The sequence below is a fragment of the Lactuca virosa genome, chromosome 2, assembly GCF_052849685.1.
Source record: "Lactuca virosa cultivar CGN04683 chromosome 2, Lactuca_virosa_CGN04683_v6, whole genome shotgun sequence".
Lineage (NCBI taxonomy): Eukaryota > Viridiplantae > Streptophyta > Magnoliopsida > Asterales > Asteraceae > Lactuca > Lactuca virosa.
In genome coordinates, this window is record NC_136427.1 from 287,229,601 (window position 1) to 287,255,841 (window position 26,241).

General features: G+C 31.9%; 2 protein-coding genes and 1 long non-coding RNA gene across 6 annotated transcripts; 2 read left to right on the forward strand and 1 right to left on the reverse strand.

Annotated features, from left to right (window-relative positions):
- The first annotated feature begins 13,195 nt into the window (after positions 1-13,195).
- Positions 13,196-16,363, forward strand: LOC145161331 (translation initiation factor). Of its 3 annotated transcripts, XM_079080834.1 has the most exons (10): positions 13,196-13,586; positions 13,730-13,797; positions 13,928-13,970; positions 14,071-14,155; positions 14,252-14,442; positions 15,051-15,389; positions 15,499-15,545; positions 15,637-15,699; positions 15,787-15,919; positions 16,112-16,363. In XM_079080834.1, the coding sequence occupies exons 5-10, from the start codon at positions 14,325-14,327 to the stop codon at positions 16,126-16,128; spliced, it is 717 nt and encodes a 238-aa protein (XP_078936960.1). In that variant the 5' UTR covers positions 13,196-13,586; positions 13,730-13,797; positions 13,928-13,970; positions 14,071-14,155; positions 14,252-14,324; the 3' UTR covers positions 16,129-16,363. The 3 variants fall into 3 exon arrangements, with proteins under 3 accessions (XP_078936960.1, XP_078936959.1, XP_078936961.1); XM_079080833.1 differs by lacking the exon at positions 13,928-13,970; XM_079080835.1 differs by lacking the exons at positions 13,730-13,797; positions 13,928-13,970.
- A 1,330-nt stretch (positions 16,364-17,693) lies between these two features.
- LOC145157083 (putative LRR receptor-like serine/threonine-protein kinase At3g47570) lies at positions 17,694-19,121 on the reverse strand. 2 transcript variants are annotated; one of them, XM_079076226.1, is made up of 2 exons: positions 18,238-19,121; positions 17,694-18,115 (listed from the first exon to the last, which is right to left on the reverse strand). In XM_079076226.1, the coding sequence occupies exons 1-2, from the start codon at positions 18,482-18,484 to the stop codon at positions 17,868-17,870; spliced, it is 495 nt and encodes a 164-aa protein (XP_078932352.1). In that variant the 5' UTR covers positions 18,485-19,121; the 3' UTR covers positions 17,694-17,867. The 2 variants fall into 2 exon arrangements, with proteins under 2 accessions (XP_078932352.1, XP_078932351.1); XM_079076225.1 differs by having other exon boundaries at positions 18,196-19,121.
- Positions 19,122-23,518: 4,397 nt separating this feature from the next.
- On the forward strand, positions 23,519-25,325 carry LOC145157084 (uncharacterized). The gene is made up of 3 exons (XR_013737079.1): positions 23,519-23,654; positions 24,400-24,457; positions 25,080-25,325. It is a non-coding gene; the product is annotated as an uncharacterized LOC145157084 (long non-coding RNA).
- The last annotated feature ends 916 nt before the right edge of the window (positions 25,326-26,241 follow it).

A 26,241-nucleotide genomic window follows, 5' to 3' on the forward strand; every position in this document is an offset into this window, starting at 1 on the left:
CTTCCAGTCCTTGTTTATCCAGCTGACCAACAGAAATCAATTTTTTCTTCAGCTCCGGAATAACCCTGACATTCTTCAGGCTCCATGTAGTTCCCAATGAAGTAACTAGATCAATATTTCCTATGCCCGTTACTTGAAGCATCTCGTCATTTGCTAACCGTACCTTTCCAAAATCTCCTTTTTTTAGATTCACCATCGTTTCCCCGTTGTCCATGGCGTGAAACGAAGCCCCTGAATCCATGACCCAAGAGTCCACAGAACTTTCCATATTGAGTATCAGTGCATCATCCTCAGACACACTCTCAGCACCAGCAATGTTTAATTCTTTCTTTGGACATTGACTCTTAACATGTCCCACTTCTTGACAGTTCCAACATTTCACATTCTTCAAAGTTCTAGAAGAACTTTTTCCCCGACTCCCACTGCTCCTGCTATTCCCTCTACCTCTTCCGACATTTAATAAATCAGAAGAAGAAGATCCACCTTGATTCTTGCGTCTGATATCTTCACCAAGAACCAAATCTCTAACCCCTTCAAAAGTCATACCACTGGTCCCCACGGAACTCGTAACAGCAGTAACTGTTCCTGACCAGCTATCAGGTAGAGAAGCTAGTAGCAGTGATGCTTGAGTCTCGTTATCAAATTTAATTCCCACAGATGATAATCTGGACAGAATTGAATTTAGATTGTTAATGTGAACCGTAACTGAGCCTTCCTCATTCATCCTTGTAGTGAACAACTCCTTCATCAAGAACACCTTGTTAGCCGCCGATGGTTTCTCATACATATTTGACAGAGCCTCCATCATACCACGCGCCGTGGTTTCATTCATGATGTTGAAAGCAACACTCTTCGTCAACGACAATGTTATAACCGCCTTGGCTTTCTTGTCCTTTGAGTTCCACGCATCTTCAAAAGCTTTTTCCATTTTCTCCGGTTTGTCTCCGAATACCACGTCCAAGTCTTTCTGACATAGTAATGCTTCTAATTGCATTTTCCACCAGCTAAAATCAGAACCATTGAACTTCTCGATTACCACCTTGTCTTCAGCCATTATGACAAACAAGATACAAATCAGGTACACTCGTGCGTGATAAAAAAAACGATCGTACCCTCCAAACCTCGCTAATCTAGCTCTGATACCAGTTGTTAGGAACCGGACCGGGTACACGCAGCGGAAACACTATCACACACTCACAAACGAAACGAGAAAATAAAGCAATAAAGAACACAAGGATTTTACGTGGTTCGGATTCGGTGCAAATCCTACATCCACGGGCTGCAACTAGAGAATTTTATTAAAACTCACAAGATTACAATTGGCTTGACACTCTACACTTGATGTTCTCTCAAGTTTTTGCACACAAAATATGCAAAACATACATGCATATATATAGGTGAGAGAGCCGTAATTTGCACATGAAATTGAGTCGTCGTAACAATAGTACTCAAATGTGAAAGCCGCAAATGTTGAGTCGTCGTAACAATAGTACTCAAATGTGAAAGCCGCAAATGTTGAGTCGTCGTAACAATAGTACTCAAATGTGAAAGCCGCATGTTTTCAACCTTTCATATTTTACCTAACAGATATGGTGGCCCATGTTGCACACAAAATATGCAAAACATACATGCATATATATAGGTATATTTGTGAGCCGCAATATGCACAAGATTGCCGCAAAGATTGAAAAATACGTAGATTTTTCTTTAGCCGTCCATTGATTATTCCACCGAAAGTTCGCGTCCAATTCAAATGTTCAATTGTTGCGTTCACATTAGAGATAGTGACAATAAATATTAAACAATTGATTCCACAGTCCATTCAACAATTCAATTGTTTTAATTTCCAAGTTTCATTTATGGCCCTTGAACTCTTAAGAACTTGTCAATTTGTTCATGACTCCATAAATCTTAACAATTAACTACAACAAATGGGAACTAAATATATTTACTCTCTGATGTGTCCATGCATATTGAATCAATTAGTTTTTTTTGGCGAATAAGCTACAAAAACAATGAACATGGGACAAAACATGGATGAAAAAGGATAAAATTTAACTATTTATGGACACAAATAGCAAACTTCATTCATACCATATAAAAAAATGATAATACAAAAACTATAATTTACTATTTATTCACCCAACCAAAGTTAATTTTACTTCATTTACTCATTAATTCAACTTTATTGACGAAAATACCCTTTGAATTCAAAAGCACAAAATTCATATCCATATATTATTAGAAACTTCAAATGATCAATCATCTCTTCGTTTTTCTTTAAAAATATGCTTTTATTATCCGCTCTTCAGTCTTCAACAACCGATCCTCACATATAATAACACATGTAGGATGTCTCAGACGTATTAAACTCACAAGGAACATCACAGGAAAAAAAGCAACTCAACACCAAAACACCACACTTGAAATCATCATACAAAAACATAAGAAGAATACCCACAAAGTCACAATATCAACGAACTCAACAAATCATAGACGCTTCTCAAAATAATTAACTCACAAAGTTGTTTAATGCATGTTGCTTTAGTTCTTTCATGTGATAGTCCCCAATAACTGAAAGTATACCAACATAACCAAAAATCAATGTCAGTTTATCAATTAGAATAAGCATAATTTTCCAACACGCAACACCAAATACAAATAGATATAGAATGACTGAATTATATCAATCAAAATTTCTGGATTGCTATAGGGAGAAAAATATCTCACTATATGAGTAAACAATCACACACCAATTCCGACTAATTTATAAACAAACTAATATAATTAACAGATCTAAAGAAGAAAGAAAATACTTAGATTTTGTCAATGTAAATCGGTTTCTTTGCTTTTTGACTTCTCTACATCTTTAGGTTTTTGGTATTGTATCTTGAGTACAAGATTTTTATTATCTGGTACAACAAACCTAAGAAGGTAAATGAATTTGTCGGATTTGTTACGAAATTATATAATATAAATATAGAACTTACTCAGCAGTCATTGAAACCGCCTCAGGAATTGCGGGATTGATATAATTATATGATCCTGGAGTGTTGTCAGCTACAAGTTTCCTGTTAAATGAAAAGACAAAAGATGCCATAAACAACAAAACATAACTGAATGAAAAATGCAAACTTTAGTTGTAACAAGCTTTAAATTTTTTTGACAAAAACATGAATTAAAAAATAAAGTCCTAAAAGGCCATTGTTGTATATAGACATCACCAAGGTGCATAATTTGAAGCTGGTCAAAATATTTTATACAACGTAGGTTTACTTTTTATTTTTTGTGACATAAGGACTTAAAAAAACAGTTATAGCATTATAATTTTAAATTTTAAGCTATTAATGTGGTTAATAAACCTTGATATTGAGTTGCCTTTCCCAGAAAGTTGTCCCAATCAATGTTATCCTGAGACATATGTATTGATTGTTATCCTTTTTGGATATATGTGATAGTAAATACCTTAAATTTCAAGTTTGAGTTTCTGAATTGTGGCTCTTTGGGTGGTTCTTATCACTTCATAGACATTTTCTACTTTCCCAATGTAATCTCAACACAAATTCAACGATTTGTGATTTTAATATTTATATAACAGTAATGATTACATACTTGTAAGTATATTATGGTCATCACGTCTTGCACCTAATTGATCACATGGAAGAAAAAAGGAAAGTAGTACACAGGAAAGGCATCATCAGGTACTTCTTGTAATTGTGCGGCCTTGCCAAACTTGATTATGGTTTTGTGTGGGACAGTAATGAAGTATGCATTTCCATTTTCAAACATGTAGTTGCTTAAGGAGTAGCAATTGTCTACCTTGATGATCGAATCATAATCATAGTAGGCTTTTTCACCTAAGCAAGCAAATGCTTCTATGACATCTCCCTGCAAACAATTATAGATGTATACGGCTCAAGCATCTACCACAAAATTAATAACAATGCATTACTGTGGGGAGACCAAGATCACAATACCTTAGCAATATCAATAATTTGCAAAAATTGATGAAATCTCTCAATCCAAATTTCCTTCTTCTAGATCCCATGATTATAATTGTATTGTAGCATCTACACAACTACCAATCAACAATTATCCTCATATTTGATATAAAAATTTAACAAAAACAATGGTTAGAGTGAAGTTCAATGATATGACCTTATAGAGGTCGAGAGTTGGGTGTGGAGTTGGATTTAGAGACTCCCAAGACATTCGCCATATCTTCAACGTCAGATTTCTTCTCACTGGGGATTCCAAAAATACATCGATTGTATCCAATCAGATGAACTCAAAAACAAGAAAAAAACCCTAATTCCGATTCATATATATTCTTTACAAAAAAATTCATGTAATTGCTTACATTCTAGAATGTTATTAATTTCAGTTTTGAATCAAGCATTTGTTGAATAATCTACTTCGTCTTCTTATTTGCCTTCGAAGCTAGAGCTTGGTTCTGCAGCTTTAATAGCGAAATTGGATTTAGGCATGATAGTTTAAGAGAGAGACAAAGGCAAAGAAATGAGCGGGTGTTCTATTAATGGTCATTCTGGAGATTATGTTAGTATCTTAATAATCAAACCGAACAAAAAAAAAAAAACGGAAAAATAAAACAAAATCATTGACATAAAAAACATTACAACATCATCAAAATCTTCAACCAGTTCTGCAAAAAAAACAGCAAGTTATCCATTTCTTTCAACATTATAACTCGAGAATGGTGTAAAAGGTTACCTGGCTTAGGTTCTGATGATCGATGGTGGGTTATGTATCTGGTGAAGGAAGACGACAAATATTAGGATTTCAGCAGAGAGAATCGGAAGCGTTGGTGGATGATTATAGGGAGGGAGAGGAAACATGTGATGGTTGACGACGGTGTAAGGGTAAGACAGTAGTGTTTATCGTGGAGGAGAAAGAAAAGAAGATAACATTTGTGGGTGGTGAATAGCAGTGGTGGTTGAGGCGGAGCAACGAAAGGCGATGTAGTAAGAAGCCAACGACGGGGGTTTTTTAAACATGATGTGCTGAGATTTCTTGAGAGACCGATGAAGATCAATGTGTCGAGGGGGAATGAGTCTTCCGATTTATATGAATTGAGAATGCCCGGATACGGGGCAAATACGAATTAATGGGAAGAGCTGGGTCAAAAGGGATTTTTTTTTAAATGTAAATCTTTTTCATTGGGAAAGATACGGACGTAGGTTTGAATGTTTCAACGTGTATTAAACAATAAACACTGAGTTGTTGTATTATTAGCTTAAACACTTGGATGTCTTAAATCTATTTTTAGAAATAGTAAGGTTTGTATAATAATATAGTACGATATATATATATATATATATATATATATATATATATATATATATATATATATATATATATATATATATCCCTAATCCTAATAAATAAGTACCTCTATTGCCACGTGGCAATTGCTAAGCCCCTCCCCAATCTAATTTTCCCGCTCAAAACACCTAAGTGAAATTCCACATTTGCCCAACAGTCTAACATATACTCCTTTTCAGCAGTTTCAAATCGATAGTATCCAATATATATATATATATATATATATATATATATATATATATATATATATATATATATAGCAAGAAATTTGGAAACCTTCTATCGTTCAACCGTTTCTTCTGCAATTTCTCCAATAGTTTTGGAAACCAAATCAGTGGTTCAAATTTTAAAATACATCAAATCCCCATATCTTGAAGATTTTGTTTTTTATTTAAAACGACATGTAGTTTCCCCTCGCCTAAATCACTTTAAAGCAGACAACCACCACCACCACAACTTAGAGTGTATCGAAGCCTTTGTCTGGAAGAAGATCAGAGCGTCTTTTATCTTCCCACACCACCATCGGTCATGTTCTTTGCAAAATAACTATATGTAAGTGCTTCATTCATATTAATTTTATGAATTTTAAATTTGGCTTCATATATCCAAAGAACAAGATCTTCTCTTTCGTGTAGATATCAGAAAGTAGATAGGGTTTGATCATCGTCTGCTCAGTTTTTAGAATTGGATTGTGTTTGTTCTCGATATTATAACATAAATCTTTTAATCTGGTAGTGTTGTTTAATTAAGAAAAAATCTTTTTAGCTTCAAGTTCTTTGTTGAAGCAATTTCTGAGGATTCTGTTGTTAGTTAAAAGAATGTGTACACATTCGTTTTTAGTGACCCTTTCCCTGGTATTGTAAGTTCTCTTGCATGATTCTCTGATGCACATAATCTGTTTGATTAAATGTTTGAGAGAAAAGTCAGAGTTGTTGCAGTTAAAACTATCAAATGAGTATTGTGAGAGTATGATTGAACATTTGATTTAGTGGTATTCAACTGTCGCTCCTGATTTTGAGTAATATATGCAGGCTCTTATCAGAAGATAATGCAACATGATGAGGATGTTGGAAAAATCACCATGGTTGTTCGAAGGTAATTCAATTAATTTATATTCCAGATGTATTTCTTGCACATTTCACTTTCATACGAACCTATTCGTTAACTATTTTTCTTTTTCTATAACTGTATTCATTGAAAACTGAATGTTTCCCCTTGAATTCGAAAAAATCATTCCAGTATGTGTGGCCATTGTTATGGATAAATGTCATAAAGGGCAAAACTACTGATAGACTTTTTTTTACAGGTAATCAAATGTTTTAGGGAAATTTTAATTGGACCAGTTTGAACTAAATTTTATGTTTACGATATTTGGCTTTGGATATAACCCAATGTTTGAATTAATTTTCATGTCACCTATCAAACCCTCCAAACCATTATCTCATCAAGTTGTCACCCAATGTACTTTGTTTATGATATTTTTGTGTTACACACGTTGCATGATCTTATGAACAGAACTTTCTAGAGGCTTTAACCGCTTATGTATATGGTAATCTTGTAATGAGCTATAAAGAGTATGACCAATTAAAGATTGCAAAACTACCCAATTATAGCACTTTACTATCAAATGTTCAATGTCGTTCTTTCATTGTGTGACCTCATAAAGTTCTTAATGTATGGGTAACTTTTGATCAAAGGGAGGTACTTTGACTTGTGTATGATCTATTTATGCCTTGACGTGGACGTACGATGGAGGGTAGGCACATACATTTATCATGTTATATCATTTTCTCTAATTTCAGAATAAATATTCACCTTGAAAAGACTTATATGTGGCAACATGATTCTTGAAAGCAAGTTGATTACTTATTTATTAGTCGTTTTTTCTTATACATGACTCAAAGTACAGGACTCGAAATATTAGCCAGAGGGCTAGAAATGAAAGTATATGCATATCTTCTATAACCAGCGACTGCGACTTTTTGGTCAACTCAACCAATATACTATTCAATTATGTTAGTAGCTATGATATGAAGTCAACACATCCTTTCAAGAACATATGGTAAATTTGTCATTTTGAAATTTTCTTTGAAAGGAAAATCTACCATGCTACTTTGTTGACGGACATACACTTTTGATTTTATATAAAACATTAGTGTTTTCTTCATGTTCTTTGGACTAATATCTAACTTATGTTCCAATATTCTTTTTTTAAATGATAAAATTTATAATTTATGAAACATCTGCCAACTTTATATATTTTAATCAATGGATAATTCAAAAGTAGTGTAATCAAATTAAGTAAGAGAAATCGAAATTGGTTTGGTTTAACTGGATCTCAAACTCAAATATCAGTTTCCAATCTAAATATTATTTGATTTTTAATGGCTTAGCTTTTATTTATCTATATAGATTTGAATTTTGTTGTCTATTATTCATGTATGTTTGTTAGGTTACATTACTTTTAGACTTTTAAATAATACAATGGTATTGATTAGTCTGAAGTTTAAAACAATTTTAGATATTAATTGAAAATAACAATTTTAGAGATTAATTAAGTAATAACGATGATAGATTTTACAAACAAAACATCAAATTTTGTATAAAAATAACTGTTTGTAAATTCCTGATTAGTGATTATGATTTTTATTGTCTCTATGTATTTTATTTTATCAACCGTGTAGAACACGGGTTATATATATATATATATATATATATATATATATATATATATATATATATATATATATATATATATATATATATATAGGAAAAGTGAATATGTGGGTGTCATGTATGTAATATTAGGGGGGTGTTTGGCTTGTCTTTTTGAGAGGCAAAAGTCCTTTTTGGAAAAGATAAAAGGTAAAAGATGTTTGGTAAAAACATTTTAAAAGCTACTTTTGGATTTTGGATACAAGGAAAACTGACTTTTTGGAAAAGTTAAGAAAATCTGACTTTTTGTAACTTTTCCAAAAAAGACTTTTGCCTCTCAAAAACACAAGCCAAACACCCCTAGGTATAGAACCATCTAAATTAACTTCATTTTGATTAAAAAACACAATTTTCTTTCACTGTTACCTTCTTCCTATTGCTTTTGAACTTATATTATTTTTTATTTTGTAATTCAATACCAACATCTTTGTATTTCGAATGTGTTTTTTATTAGATATCTAGTAGAAGCTTCATAACTTCCTCCAACACCTACCTTATGTATACTTGCATTGTTTTTTTTTTATGGATTATGGGAAGACGTTTATCGGGTTTTTAATAAACAATTTCAATCTTTCACTATAGTTTTCTATAATAAATTTCAATATACCGGACTACATCTAGTTGATAAAATTTGCTTATACACGACTTGTGGTGCAAAATTAAACTTATAAAACTCCATAAAAATATATACAAAGCCTAATATAAGCTCTAATAGAGGATACAAGAAATATGGTAGAGATATTTGATTGAATTTTTTTAAAATTATGTAGTTTTTGATGGTTTTATACCTAATGTTAAGTACATAACAGCCACATATTCCCCAAACCACACACACACACACACACACACACATATATATATATATATATATATATATATATATATATATATATATATATATATATATATATAGAGAGAGAGAGAGAGAGCAAGGATCATTTGAGAACTCATAGTTTCCCGAGAACCCGAGAACTAAAAGTGGAGCGTTGGATTAATTATTTGGATGGCTTAGATGATCAATGGCATATTTGTAAATATGACTATCTTTAGTGGCATATTAGGTTTCTCTAAACATAAACATAAGGGTATTATCGATATGAAATAACTAAAAAAATAAATCTGAAAATTAGATCATTCCCCCAAAATCCAATCGATTCTTTTTCTCCCAAAGTCATCGATTGTCTCACTCAACGTCTCTCTTTCTTTCAAAGCTTCATCAGCGATTGTTTCTAGATCGGATCCTTCCGCCTTCCATATCGGTGCCCTCTGCCTTCCAGATCATCGTCGGTCTCCACAACGATCACACCTCGTTGATTTCCATCTATTTCCTCCATGATTTAACCACGAACATGGAGGCGCAAATCTCCTCGAAGCAGCCCCTTTCAGAAAACGACAACAGTGAAGTTACCGATCCATACAACTAATAACATCCGTAAATCTATTCACCTTCTTCTCTTTGATGTTAGATGTAGATCTATTTTTGTTAGTGATTGTGAGTCGTTGAATTTGATTATCGGTTTGGTCAATCCAACTGTTGGATCGTCGTTAGTTTTCAACAATTTCTATCGATATGCAATTCATGTTCTTGAGGAAACGATTCCGATCAGTTTGTTTCTTCTTCTCTTTCATTAACAATTGTGTTGGATTTGAATTGATTTTCTGTTGTTGTTATCTGTTCACGAAAATTTAGGTTTTATATTTATTTTCACTTATTAAACTTAAATTGATTATGCATATGAAATGAACCGACTACAAGCAAAAATTGATTTCTGGTAAACTTACGCTTGAAGAATAATATGCTTCAATTAAATTGATTTCGCATAAACCGAAAATAATTAGGTTTCTATTTCCTACATAACCTAAAGAATTCATGGAATCAATTAGTGATCAATTTCAATGTGATATTGGAAAGTAGGGAAAGTTTGTTGAATGAAAGAGATGTGTTATCTTCTAGAAAGTAGGAAAAGTTTGTTGAATGAAAGAGATGTGTTCTCTTCTAGAAATTAGTATTCACCATAATTTAGAAACATTCTTTTTTCATCATATTGATTGGAATTATTCAAGAAGTTTTGATAAATCATCAAGAAAATATATATTATAAATATCAAAACTATTGTAAATGATTAATTATGACATTGTTTAAAAATTGTTTTTAGTGTACAATAGCAACTTTTTGTTGTTTTGTTTGGGCAAGTTTAAAGTTTATGTCTACACTGTATACATTTTATTTTATTATTCATTTTGCTATTCTAACTTAGAACATAGTTACAAAATATGATTCTTGAATAAATATATTCACAGTTTCCCTGAAATTAATTTCTAAGGTGCAATTTTATTACATTAAGAAATCCATTTTCTTAGTTTTAAAATTGATGACTAAGTTTTGGTGTCATGATTTGTTGAAAATAAAATTTGATGCAAATGAATTTATATGTGAATCACATATGAATCATATATGATTCACATGTAAATTACATATGAATTACATGTGATTCACATGTAAATTACAAATGAATTACATGTGATTCACATGTAAATCACAAGTAAATCACATGTAAATCACAAGTGAATCACATATGAATTACATTTGAATCACATGTAAATTACAAATAAATTACATGTGATTCACATGTAAATTACAAATGAATTACATGTGATTCATACGTAAATCACATATGAATTATGCGATTCACATGTAAATCACAAGTGAATCACATATGAATTACATGTGATTCACATGTAAATTACAAATGAATTACATGTGATTCACAATTGCATCACAAGTGAATAACATATGAATTACATGTGATTCACATGTAAATTACAAGTGAATCACATATAAATAGAGTCTATATGGAAACATGCATTTTGTGTGAGTGTTCTTCGTTAATTATTTTTTTTATTTTATAGTGAATTTCACACTTGAATCTTAAAAGATACAATCACATGTGAATATCACATTATATAATCACATGTGAATCTTGCATGATATACACATATGCATTTTTACGAGTGTTCTTGCATTAATCAAAATTTTTAAAATTTTCTTATAGATTTGGAAGTATTTGTCTAAAATATTGAAGATATGAAAAGTGATCAATTGAAGAAAATATGGAGATTTTGACACGAAAACATGAAAACTCTTTGAAATTTTGTAACATTTTTGGTTTTTTATATTTTATTTTGTATCAAACAAAATATTGTAGTGTTGTGTTTATAGATTAGTAAATAAAAATAACTTTTTTTATGATCTACTTACGAATATTATAGTATAAAAATATGAATATATACACTTGAAAAAATATGCATATATGCACCTAAAACGTCAACTTTTTGGTTAAAAAAATTATAATTTTTTTTTTAAATATTCCAGTTTTTTATTTAAAAGTTTATAGATTTTTAAATATTTACTGTTTTTTTTTAAATTGCATATTTAAAAAAAAGTATTTTTTTTCATTTTTTAAAAAAACCATGTTTTCTAAAAAAAATTCAAAAACCTACATTTTTAAAGAAAACCGAAAACTAATATTTAAAAAAAAATCTGAAAATTTGATTTATTATGTTAAATTTTAGACATTTTTATTAATATTTCAAAAACACAAAAAAATAAACATTAAATGAGATTGGTAAGATGACGATGAGACCCTTAATGAGTTAACTTTGATCTAACGCTCCACCTTTAGTTCTCGGGTTTTCGGGAAACTATGAGTTCTCAACGGATCTCACCCCTATATATATATATATATATATATATATATATATATATATATATATATATATATATATATATATATAAGTTCAGAGTCATTTGAGACCATGCTAATTTTGTGAGACCGTGAGACCAAATTTAAAAATAATTTTAAAATGCAAAATAAAAGGAAAAATCCAAAAATTCTTTTTTTAATTATTATTTTCGGAACTTTAATTACCTAAAAAAATAAAAAAAATATAAAAAATTACCTTTTTTTTTTGAAAAATACGTGAAATATTGTAATAGAATATTACACTGTAAATATTCTAATGTGATTTTTAGAATGTTAGAGTATTGTACTAGATTTGTCAGATATGTAGAATCTTCTTATTTTAATAAATGAATAAATTTATTCTTCTATTGACAAGTGTCACAATATTAGAAATCCTCATTAATATTATATACCACATGTCAACCTATTATTTATCCATTTTAAATTTTAAATTTTCCACTTTAATTATATTAAATTAATAATTGATAATTGATTCTTAATTTCAAATTTCAAATTCAAATTTCACACTCTAATCACATTAATAATAACATTAGAATAAAAAATAAAATAAAATTAATATATATTTGAAGGTGATATAATTTCATGTATTTATTTAAATTAACGACTATAATTTTATATAACTAAAAAAATATCTCTTAATTAATAATTTATTTAAAACAATTTATTTGAAATAATTGATTAATTATTTTAAGTTTTTACTATGAAAGTTTAATTAATTTTATAACCGTGGTTCTCACGGGTTATAAACTAGTATTCTAATATTCTATTAGAATATATAAAAAAATATATTTTTTTTTTAATTTTTTTTTTGGAAAATATAAATTCCGAAAATAATATTTGAAATTTTTTTTCCAAAATTTTCAAAGATTTCTGCATTTTAAAAATGTTTTTTTATCTAATAAATGAGTGGCTAGGATTGCGTTTCACGGTCTCACAAAATTAGGCCGTCTCACATGAATGTAACTCTCTCTCTCTCTCTGTGTGTATATATATATATATATATATATATATATATATATATATATATATATATATATATATATATATATACTCTCTACGTCCTAAAATTATTGTCCACGTTTGATTTTTTAAGTCTTTTTGTTTAACTTTGACCTTAAATAATTTATTTTTTGTTATATAATTTTTTATGCAAAATATATGAATTGAATGTTTTTTAAATGTATTTTCATTGTTATAAGTTTCATCAAAAATTATATAACACAAATAAAATTATTTATGGTCAAAGTTGACATAGAAAGACTTCAAAAGTCAAACGTGGACAATAATTTTGAGACTAGGAGTATTTTCTTACATAAATTTATAGATAATGTAATTGAAAAAATATCAAATGAACAAAAATAAAATTGGTCAGTCATTTTCCCTTTCTAAATCGAAACTAGGGTTTGCTGAAAAGGGGGTATCAGGCGCGATTCTCATTCAACATTTCAAAATTTCAATCGAGTCCAAGATACACACATATTTCCTCCATCGTCACCGGTAACTCTATCTCTCTCAGTCAAATACGAAGACGTGGCCATACATCTGGCGCCGATCTTTCACAGTCGCATCCGCTCCCTAATTCGTCTCTCTCTGCTCACAGTCGCACCATCTCTTTCTCTTTCCACTCCGGCGGACAGCTGCAGGCGGGCGGCGACCTTTTGCTCCTCCGTGCATCTGAACTCCATCCGTCACTCACGCACAAGAAACCCGGTTAGAGTCCGATTTTGTTCAGATCAGTTTTACACTTTGGCTTCCATGTTTTAGGTATTCTCTCGTTCCACTGTGGTTGTGTTACTGTGTGTTAATATTTAATTGCTAGCTGTTTGCGTGTTTGATCAGCTGGGTTCATCGATTTGCTTTGTTTGTTTCGGTTAGTTTGAGTTTCGTTTCAATGTGGGTTGTTACAGGGATGTTGTTAACTAAATTTGAGCGGTGGACATTACTTATAAGGAAGAAGTATCAAATGCAACTAAATGTGAGCTTCTATATCTGATTGTGGATTGTGATAGGCAATATCATCATTTATATCACTCTTCCAGTTATTCTCTCTGCTCTTTTTCAAGTTATATATATTGCTTTATACCTTGAATACTCTTCTCCTGTAGATCAATGTCCCCCACATCTGGAACCAAATGAACTTCTTTGAATGTAGGTTCGCTCATGAATGTGGATTGTGATGGACCAAAAAGCTATATTGATCATTTCCTATTTTCTAAAATACATATTGATGGATCAAATAATCTTGCAGAATTCAAAAACCAATCCCCTGTAGAACCCCAGATTATTGGCGCTCAACTACTTCCTATGTTCTTAATGAATCTTTAGAGCCCTAGGTAAGTGTCCTGTCTTATCTTTTGTTTTTATTCTTCTAATTTTTTTTTTCCTTTCAATCTCAATTCTGTGTTACTGATGTTCAATTTCTGGCACAGAGGTGCACTGTGTTATAATTCCGGTGTTGAAGTTCAATTAAGTTGTATTTTGAGCAAATTTTCTGCATTTGTGATGCCTAAACGGAAGGCGAAAAAGGCAAAACAGCCTGATTTATCTCATGTGAATAATACTGTGTGCGACATTGATGCAAATCGGCTTCTGCAAGAAAATGCTTCTATTGACCAAGAAGGTATATGCTTTGTTATCTTTTAATGATTTGGTGGTCCGATTCTATTTCTACCAAGGAAATTTCTTGTTCATGTTTGGTCAAAGTCAAACTTGTTCTGGATGGCTTAGAATCTTAGATTAGATTGCCAACAGTATCATTTTGTCGATCTTTCTTACAGCAGACACTCTAAGTATCGAGCACCAGTGGCTGTTTGAAAATTAGATACTGTATTTTGACTTTTTGGAGTCAAAATTTGTAATCTTTAACATATGAACTTGATATGTAGCTATCTGTCTTGTACTGGAATCAATAAAGTCAGTAGCTTGGAGTATTTTTAGGACACGGCATTAGCCAATAATCCATTATTGTATTAACTACTTACATTATTCATGTCAAAGTTATATCATGCCATTTTTGTTGTTAACTTCAAGTTTTGGTCTGGATTCTTGGAGTGATGGTCTGTTTCTTGTTAGCAATACCAGCATTTCCTTCTCAATGACCTTTTGTTTTAGATGCAAACAAACCTGCTACTTGTAGATTTTGTTATGCTACTCTTAAGAAGAAAAATACTATAATTTAATTCAACATTTCATTAGTTTAAGGGAAGTATTGCTTCGTGGTCTTATCAGTTGAACCTCAACGTGCTGCAATCAGGACGATTAGGGATGTGGAGATTGAGAGGTTACTTACTGCTTTGCGGTTGATGAAATCCAATATAAGAGAGGAACAACTTCAGACTCCATTACTTCAATATTTTGAGGGAAATCTCCCAAACTTAACTGTGTCAAGAACTGAGAAAGATGGACCAATTGAAGTTAAATGGAAAGATAAAGGTGATGATTTGTCCATGAACACAGGTGATGGAGGAAACATGATCACTTCATTTTTACAACATATGTCCATGGCTTATCCTGATTGCTCTACTGCAATGCCATCTGTTGGTGGCTCTGAGTTTTTAAGTAAAAATGGTAAGCTGTGTATGTATGCAATAAGAGTTTGAGTTTTCATTTTGCATTTATGGCTTTATTTACATTTTACACACAGTTGAATCAATGGTTTTGTTTATCTTGGTGGCAGGGAAAATGAGCTTCATTGGCACTGATAATCTTCAAATCAAGGATTTTGTATGTTGTTGTTTATGCATTTTGATATGAGAAAGGTTTTCTCATTACTTTTATGTTATTGGGTGTTTTTCTTATTTGGTTCATGTTTTAGGTTCTAGAGGAGCCATCAGAAACTCATATTCTTGGCTTTGAAGAATCTATGCAAACTCCTGGGGTATATAATATATTGCTTTTAATGTATCATTATTATATGGATTATAATTTTTATATATATTTATATTTGGAGCTGTTATGGTTGCAGGTGACAAGTCAAAGGTTGTCTGTTGGTATGACACCTAAAACTTTAAGGCTTCCAAAACAGGGTGAGATGCTTCTGTCTGTTCATGGTTCACCCCTTGGTGTTTTCAAGGAAAACAACATGGATGCAATACATGGTAACCAAATTTCTAAATATTCTCCTCTTTTTCCTGTACAGTTCTATGTACATTAACATTCAATGTACCCATATATAGCTTACCAGATTAAGTTCTATGTGCATTAAGTCCATTAACTAAAAATGGAACACCACCTAAGACTGTCAACTACCATTTGCTTAGTTTTGTTTGATGATTTGATATCATATGCAGAGACAGAGGAAGAATGAGTTGTTTCCTTCAAACTACTCATTTTTGCAAAAGGGAACTTTTCAAATCCACTCAGTTTTACTACAAACGGTAATCACTTTGCGTCTAGGTGTTTTTAGGGTTCCTCGTTTACAAATTTCTAGAATGCATGATCTCATTGTATAAAAAATGTATCTCAAATTATATGACTATTTACTTCATCAGCTGCTTGTAACTTGTTTATCATTCTGTCTAAATGTACAAGGCTTTTTTATATGCACAGATGTTGATGAACATGATTCATGAATTAAGGTTTATTGTTTAGAAAGTTCCTAATAGGGATGTTATTCGGGTCGGAACCGAACCGAACCCGAATAAACCGAAAACCGAATAAGGGTAATTGTATGAACCGAAAACCGAACCAAATAAGCAATACGGGTTCGGTTCGGTTCGGGTATTATTTGGTTCGGTTCGGTTCCGGCCCGAATAACCCAATTAATATGTACAAGATGATTAAGAAGCCGAATAACCCGAATAACATTTTGAATGTGATTATAAATATTGTATTTTGTATGAGTTTTGTAGCTTATGATTTCATAACAAATCTTTTAAAGAAACAAATTAAAAAATTGAGTAGTAGATTAACACATTCAATTTTAATGAGTAACATACATAATAACACATTGAAAGATTGAGTGGTAGATTAAGATACAAATACTTACTTGAGTTTCTTGATTTGGAACCCAATTTTCCATGATTTGAATGGAGTTTGATCACACTAGAAACTAGAAAACAAGGATGAGGAGACGATTATTTTTTCCAGATGCAAGGGCCGACTTTTTTTTTTCTTACCGTGAATGTACTATGAAGTTTAAACTTTGAACTAGTGATGATCGATCAATGATTCCAGGTTATCGCAAGTCGCAAGGGCAGCAGCCGCAACTGTCGATCAAAGAGTAATGTCGCAAGGATGAGAAAAACCTCAATCGATCAAAGAGTAATATCGTCGACTCGTCGATTTGGTGTAATACACTACTGTCGATTTGGTGTAATACGGATGATTGAATTCGATTTCGTTGATTTTTTTTGGTGTATTACGTGGGTTTTGTTGGGTAACGATCGATAGAAAAGAAGACCGAATAAGCAATTGTGTTAGGAAAAAAATGTGACTTTTCATATTCGGTTCGGTCCTTTTGGACCGAATAAGCCCTTATTCGGGTAACCCGGACCGAATAACCCGAAAACCGAATAAGCCTTATATAGATACCCGAAAACCGAATCGAATTGCTTATTCGGGTCTAATTCGATTCGGTTCGGTTTTCGGTTCGGTTCGGGTTTCTGGCCAAATTCTCATCCCTAGTTCCTAAGACACAATTGAGAGAATGGTGTAAAATTGAATATGATCAAATGAGAGCATTGGGCTTGTCGGTGAAAAGTATTAAACCAATAAATGGGTTTTTATATATTTTTCAAAGTTTCAACATTTGCTGTTTGTCCCACAATTTCATTTCTTTACATGTACCTCAAACCGTTGACTTTTCCTTAGAAACAATTGCCGTATTTTATAAATTAATTCTAATTATTTTACATTTGATACCCATCAAAATCCAAGATTCATCAAATACTCAAATTAAATACATCCATATTTAATGATTAACAACCAAAATATTGACTAACATGGCACCTCAAATTTACTGAAGCATATTCATAATATGTTGCAACTTATGGGACTCCATGGAGCATGATACTCCAAGTTTAACAGTTGAAGACAAGCATTCCTCTATTTTCTTTGCATTGCTAACGTATATTTCCTAGCAATAACATCCTCTTGAAGAAACTTAAGAAGATCATCATCATCAATAACATCGGTTACATAGGCCGACAAGGCCACGTCTGCAAACTTATGAAGGGTAAGACCTTTGTTAAAGATGCCATCTGTCGGCGTTTTCCCTGTCATCACCTCCAACAATAGTATTCTGAAATTGTAGACATCTCCACTACTTGTCATCTCACTCCCAATGCCATACTCTGCAACTTATAACCAATCACTTTAGAAAAAATGTATCACCATAAATAAGTATAAGCATCTAGCATAACATGAACTTTACCTGGAGGTGCATACTCAATTGTTCCTCTAATGCCACTTATACCTTTTTTGTTTGAATTTGTTCCAAGAAATCGAGCTAAACCAAAGTCTCCCACATGGGCCACCATATCATCATCCAACAGAATGTTGCTTGGCTTCAGGTCACAGTGAATGATGATCGATAAGCAGTGATTGTGGAGATAATCAAGTACAGATGCAACATCGATGATAATATTTAGTCTTTGAAGAAGGTTGAGTTTGGATTTACTTGCACTTGAATGCAACCAATCACGTAAACTTCCATTAGGCATGAACTCGTATACCAAAGCTTTAAAGTCATTGCCTTGGACGTCAAGACTTGAACATGAAGTTATTATCTTCAACAGATTCCGGTGTTGAACACTCTGCCATGCTTCACACTCTGCTGTAAAGCTTTTGTGAGCATCTCGGTTTTAAAGATGTAGAACTTTGACCGCAACAATGTATCATCCTGATCAAGGACTCCTTTATAAACAGAGCTGAACCCACCCTCACCAATCAAATTGTCTTTGGAGAATCCATTGGTAGCCTTGAGAAGTTGACTATATGATACTTTCAAGAATCGTTCGTCCCTCGAGAAGGTTGGCCTTTTTTTTTTCTTACACCAAGCATACACTAAACACAATACAGTAAAAAGTGTGGATGCAATCAGAATGACTATTATGAAGATAGGAACCCTTTTCTCATGTTTCCGTGTCTCCTTGCAGTTGGGTAACCCAAGTTTAGCCAAGCCACCACAAAGCCTATTGTTTCCCAAAACAGAGAATGCACTTGCATTGGCAAACACTGAATCATCGGTACTTCACCCTCAAAACCATTAAAAGACAGGTTTACATATTCTAATAAGATCAACCGTTCCAAGAAATTGAGGAATTTGGCCTGACAAATTATTATGAGAGAGATCGAGTGTTGAAATTCCTCTCATGGAGATTAATGAAGATGGTACGGTGCCTTTAAATAAGTTGCCTTTGAGGGATAAGAATACAAGGCTAGTGCAACCACCAATGCTACTAGGAATTTCACCTGACAAATTATTATCAAATAAATCTAGATAACTCAACAACTTTAGTTCACCAACCTCTATTGGAAGCGACCCAAACAGGTTGTTTTGAGAAAGATTTAATATATAAATAAATAAATATAAAATAGTAGAAACATACTCCGATGAAGGTCTAATGTTAGCAACACAAGAATAAGGTTTTAACTCTATACTCACAAGAAAAATAATCCAAATAAAAATAACACAAAAACGCATATATTATAAGCAAGCTCATATTTGTATTCAAATATACATATTTCAATATTCAAACGTTGAAGTGTCTAAGGTGCCGCAAAATTTGGATCTAACTAATTCAAAGGCGTTAAACGAGTAAAACATAGCTTTTTTGTTTTGGGTTTCATCAATGTTGGATTGTTAGTGATGAGCACTTGGAAAAAAAAAAGATCAGGTTAACAGAAAACCGAACACGGATGTAGTGGTTGTGAATATAGATTGTATATAAAAAAACAGGAAATTTAGTGTGATATCAGGTAGGATTTTCATAGCAGAGGAAGATAGGAAATTTTTATATTTTCTTGGAAGTTTTTTGAAACTAAATCAATGAAACGTTTTTTCGAGAAAAAAAAATCATAACAAGGGAGCACTCAAGTCAACAACAAATATAATAGAAAACAATTGGTACTTGCTACTTAACAGAAAGAAATATGGTTCCAGTGTAGAAACAAAACATATCAAAGGAAACCGGAAATGAAAGAAAAATAGTTTCAACCACATCACATTTATTATTTAGATTTAGATGAAGAAAAACACAAAATTTCTAGTTCATGATTATGCCTCCTCTCTTTCTATTGAAGCCGCCAAATCCTAACTGCTAATCAACAACATCTACCATGAGCCACAAATCTGTATCCACTAAGGGAGTTTTGAAAGCCTTGTTGTCATTCCCTCCTGACTTTGGTTGAGGGCTGCTAGTCCTAGATTGCACAGGAATAGGATTTCTGTGTTCCTCCAATCTTGGACTGATCCTCAAATTCCCTACTAGTTTTCCTTTGGAGTTGAGGAGTTGAATCGTAGTGGTATGAGGTAGAGGGTCCACTATGTCAATCCTCCCATGGCCATAGACATTGCCCAACATATCTTCCAGCTCAAACAACAAATATTCCCCAGCTTCTATGGGCAAATTGTACTCAAATGAACATGTGTCCTCCCACCTCGGGTTATCCAAGATCTGCTTGGCGTACCTCGTGTAATGTTGTTGAGTTTTTCTGGCTCCATCGCATCTGTACACTACGACAACTGGCTTGATTCTGAAAAGCCTGTTGATAAGGCTGAGTATGCGACACGAGTGGATGGTGCAGATCAGAGTCTTGGATGTAGCCATCTACACCCAAATTCAAATTCAGGCGTTAAATCATGAATACAAACAACCAAGAGAAAGCAATGGAAACGTAAACAAATCCATAACTTAACGAACAAAAAAAGATACTAGAGGAACTCGAAAACTATTGAAATAACATCAAAACCTAAATTCATGGATTACGTTTCAAAATAAAACCTAATTTCATCGCATAGGTAAATTGCTCTATCGATGTTAATCCCTAAGTGGACTGATCGCGTCGTGATCACAGAACGCAAATGCTATCAGATTATCAGTTGCTATCTAAACGTACGGGAAAAATAAATTAATCATGTAAACGAATAACCAAATCATTCAACATCAAACAGTAACATCTAGTTCCCGTGTTTAAGTAAATGGCATAACTATGGTAATTAGGAACTTTGTGTCATTAAATGTTCATAAGGTCCAATGTTCCTCTGTCATAACTACCATCATCAATATATGATAATTTGGCGTGATGAAATCAATTCCTGAACTTATGAATTTTTTATAATACAAAAACTGGAAGTAAAATCTTTTACTTGTGTGCAGTAAAAGAAAAATACGTTTGTTCGTATTATGTTTGCTTCTACAGTTTGAGAGTTAAAAACTATTGTTTTGGCGGGTGATTCGTTTTATGCTACTGGTAGGAAACCTAAAAAAAAGGATACCACAGTGTACTGCATAACGTGTGTATAAGGTTTGCGTGTTTAAGAGGAAATCAAAGAAAAGCAATTGATCGGTTCCTTCCAAATCAAAGCAGCAAAATTAATATAACTCTAAGACTATACAAAGTAAAAGATTACATGGAATGCAGGAGTGATGGAGAAAACCTATAGGCTATACGTACGTTGATGCAAGAAGATACAAAGAAAGAAGATACAAAAATCTATGAAATTCATCAATTCATACAATAAGATATAAAGAAAGAAGAAGAAAAAAAAACAAACAAGGGAGAAAGGGAAAGTTTACTTGATACGTTGATGCCGGAGTGATGGGGAATATGCTATGGAGAAAACTTTGGACAGCAGGAGTACGATGATGATGACGACGGAGGCTACGTTTTTTTTATATAATAATAAGGTTGAGGTTACATATCTCATCTCGTTAATATATATAAGAGCCCAACTTTTTTAAAAGCGCGTACAGCGCGTGAACAAGGCTTAAAGAAAGACACGGCAAGGCTCTCTCACCGAAACAGGGACACGTTGTTTCCACCGCCACACCTGTTGGGATACCTTCCAGAAAGAAATTGATGACTTGATTTTCTCTTAATCTAATCACTTGCACCTCTCTTTCTTCTTTCTGTGTTCATCTAACTCTCTGTTATAGGAAACAAATAGATGGGAAGAAGACGAAGATTGAATCAAGTAAAAAATATTTCTCGTTTGATCTCCAATCAACAATTCCGAAGTTTGAGTTATTTTGCCTTAGTTTTCCCTGATTAGCCTCAACGCTTTGATTCAGTAATTTTTTTTTGGAAGCCATTCTCATTGACGAACATTCATGCTATGTTTCTCTGTTACAAGGCTAAAGGAAAATTTCTCATCCCCAATTTCTCCATATTTCTATCATCTGGTTTGTATCCACCTTGAATATTTCTTGATAATTTTTTTTTATCTAGATTCCTTTTGATGAGGATTCAATGAATATTTCTTTATAAACAATTGTGATAGTAACAGTAGTGATGCATATTACGGGATAAATGCTTTTTTTTTTTTTTTTTTGGGGTTTTTGGAGAATAGATATATGGTCAATTTCATCCTGTAATCACATATCGATTTTCTTTTGTATCTTTTATAACTTTATGATATCAATTCGGTCAGGTTTTGGCTGGAATCATGTATTACTCTTGTGAATCTCACTACAAGAAAAATCCTAAATAGCTACGGAAAGTTACTATGGAATCAAAATCCGTTGCTATTTTACTACAGAATATGCTACGGAACGACTTGTCGTAGCTATTTTGCTATATAAATGGTTACGGAATTGCATTATGTAGCTAAATCTTAAATAGCTACGTAAAGCTGTTACGGAATCTAAATTCATAGTTATTTTACTACGGATCATGTTACAAAATGGTTGGTTGTAACTAATTTGCTACGGAAATGGCTACGGAATTGCATTCCGTAGCTAAATCTTGAATAGTTGCTACATAATTAAAATCCGTAGCTAGTTTACTACAAATAATGCTACAAGTTTTTTGGTTGTAGCTAGTTCTCTATGAAACTTATTACAAAATCTATGTATGTAGCTAGTTGGCTACATAATTAGATACGAAATAAAAATACGTAGCTAGTTAGCTATGAAATTAAGATCCGTAGCTATTATGCTAGGAAAATTTGCTACAAAATAAAATTTTATAGCTAATCTATTATGGAACTTGTTACAAAAATGTGAATTTGCAAAATAGCTACGAAATCAAAATCCGTAGGTATTTGGCTACAAAAAATTCCGTAGTTAAGTAGTTACGAAATATGTTTTCGTAGCAAAATATAGAAGATTATTGAAAAAATATATTAAAAATACATAGTTATCTTTGAAAACTCAATAACAAAAATAAAATATTATTTTTAACTATTTTGAAAATTTGATTATAATATAATTTCTACATTATAAATATTTTAGCTGTAATTTTTAGATTTTGATGACATACATTTGCTAATTTTCTTATAATAATATAATATTATCCCCATGTTTTGAGGCTTTAGAAATTATTACCCCTAAATCAAAATTTATTTACCCTCAGCTTTGTACCAATTGTTTCTAAAAAAAAAAGAATTAATTTGTTTTATTTTGGTTTTTAGTACAAAAAAAGAAGAGAGAATGGTTTAATGAATTGCACTTGAGCCATAACGTTTGGTTCAATGTTTATTAAGGGCAAATTAGTAAATCCACATAACCCAAATATACTTCCTCCTCAAATTAGAGGTATCCCGTTCAAACCCATCGCCGATCGCATCTCTCCCTCTCTCAACCTGCCGCCGCCGTTGCTCAGCCACCCATCACGCCGGTCGTTGCTGCTCACAACATTCCGATTTATTTAACATTCCAATTTCAAGAGGTATTTTTGTTGATGTGTTCTATCATGGTATTTTTTGCATAGATTCTGTAGGAGGTCGTTGTTTGTTTGCTCGTTACTGCTCACGAAGATTCTATTTGAAGATTTTGAATGCCTTTCTGTGAAATTGGTTTCATTTAGTTTGTTGTGGATGATCAATCACATAGATATAATTTTAGCATAATCGTAAATCTAAGAATAATTGTAATGAGGAATATTTACTGCTTGCCAGAAATTGCAAATGGAAACCACAAACAAGCAGTGAAAATTTTGTCCCAAATTGCTTATTTATAACAAGATACAGGGACTCATGCACAACTGATAGGATACAAGATAGATGATTCCATACATAAAATCAAAGCAAGTATATATGGCCATATGGGATTATGCGGCCTTGATGGTAAAGATGGTCTGAATGGTCTGAAAGGTGATATCTTTGGGAATTAGTGATTCTTGATTGAGTCTTGACTGGACATGTGAAAGATCCATGTCTAACAAGTGATGAAGTGAGGTCCAACTGATCAGAGATGAAATTCAAATTCTGCAACATTGATGACCTTGATAATTTGAATTCTGAGAAGCTATTGAAGATCTTTTTGATGGTTTGTGCAGATCATCCAGATAATCCTTCTAGTCCATTTGGTGTCAATAGACTTTTCAAATGATATTTGATTTCATGTACTCTGAAAGTTATAAAATTTTGTTACAAGTTAACGCATAACAAATTGTATCTGTTTATGAAATTTAGATAAGCTCGAAGGGAGGAAGAGATAGCTTAACTATAATGACACATTCCTCCACTTCAAGTAAGTCTTGGGTTTTCCCAACATAAATGCAACATTTCCTTTTTTTGGCCTGGTTTTAGTGTCAATATTACTTATTTACCCTTGAGCATTTACAAGATAGTCTTTCTATTTCTCAAGGGGCATTTTAGATATTTGGCTAAAAGTCAAACCATTCATTTATTTTGGGCTGGAGGAATTAATAGTTTTATATACTTATTTAGCTTCTTGTCAAGTATTTTTTCTTGCACTTGTGTAATCTTTCATTACAGATTGATTTTTTGCAACTATAGTTAGGGCTCCATCACTCACAGACATCTGGAAGAAACATGCAAAGTAAATTTTAATACATAAGATTACATTATATACTAATATTTTCTCTAAAAAGCACTTTTAAATCTAATGCTTACCTGTTTCTTCTTCAATTTTCATCTTCAGGTGCCAAGTGGTCCAATAAGGCAACATATTATTATTATTATTAGTTTTCATGACAAATGATAAATAACTAAAAAGAAAAACAAGATTGAAACTAATAGAAAAACATGAATAGTTTGAGTTTTCTTCATACTGCTTATGTTGTTGATCTTCCTTTTAATGCTTAATATATCAATGTTGTCCCATTCATTATATCTTTCTGTCTTATTAGGTTTGGTTGGAATGGAGTCATATAGGACTGGAATGTAATCATGTGAACATGGGTTGAATGGCTGGAAAGGAATGGGGTGGAATGGCCGGAAGGGAATCATGTGAATAGGGGTGTAATCTGATACAAATATGGTTTTTTTTTTTTTTTTGAAGAGACTACAAATATGGTTGTATGAGCGTTTGATGCAATATTTCACTATGAATTTGATGCAGTTTTTTCATTATTAAATTTCATTTTTATAATGTAAACGTGTTTCTTAAAAATGGATATATTTTTAATATTAAATTTAATGTGTATCTATGAAAAATGTTCAATATTAATATTTTTTTTTATCTGATTAAATGAGGATATCTGCATATCAAAACCACAATGCTATATGTTCATTTGATTCATAAATAGGACAAATTCAAGAAACACCAATGTTCATTTAAATATCATGCAATAGATTTTTTTTCAATGTGTTGATCATTCCAATTGGTTGAGTTTTATCGAGAGCTAAAAAAGAAAATTTTATTGAGAGCAAAAAAAGACAAACACAAAAAAAAAAAAGATAACCTCAAGTATTTTCTATATGATTACGTAAACATGTGAATCAAGAATTATCTATCTTCCTTATATAATTGTATCATAGTAACTAATAATTGATTATAGTGATCTCGAATATATATGATATTGATGTTTGTATTTATAATTTTTAACTCTAAGCATATTCTGTTTGGTGCTACTTTGACATATTTATTAAAAAGATTTATACTACTAAAATAAATTCTAATCAATTTTAAATTTGAATAAAATATATTTTTTCACATTAAAAATCAATATAAAAGAAATTTCTATTTGTTGATATTAAAAGACAGATCTTCAAAAACCCTTAATGTTTTTTTTAATATTTGTAATTCTATTTTTTTTTAATTTTAAAAAATAGAAATCACACAGTATGATAATGACTTAAAATTAAATCCAATGTTTACCAATAAAACAAGTAAAGGGCATATGTTGCTAGGGTAAAAGAACGTGAAATATTCAATTGGAAGGTATTATTGTGCAATATTCAATTGGAAGGTTCAAACTACAGAAAATTGAGAAAAAGTACTCTTATTAAGGGCAAATGGGTCAAATCACATGACCCAAATATACTTCTTCCCCAAATCAGAGGTATCCC

Coding starts and splice junctions, on each gene's coding strand:
- LOC145161331 (XM_079080834.1), top strand. CDS start 14,325: ATGCCTAAACGGAAGGCGAAAAAGGCAAAACAGCCTGATTTATCTCAT. Junction 14,443..15,050: donor TGCTTCTATTGACCAAGAAG/GTATATGCTTTG, acceptor TGGTCTTATCAG/TTGAACCTCAACGTGCTGCA. Junction 15,390..15,498: donor TGAGTTTTTAAGTAAAAATG/GTAAGCTGTGTA, acceptor TCTTGGTGGCAG/GGAAAATGAGCTTCATTGGC.
- LOC145157083 (XM_079076225.1), bottom strand. CDS start 18,484: ATGCCTAATGGAAGTTTACGTGATTGGTTGCATTCAAGTGCAAGTAAA. Junction 18,116..18,195: donor AATTGAGTATGCACCTCCAG/GTAAAGTTCATG, acceptor TATAAGTTGCAG/AGTATGGCATTGGGAGTGAG.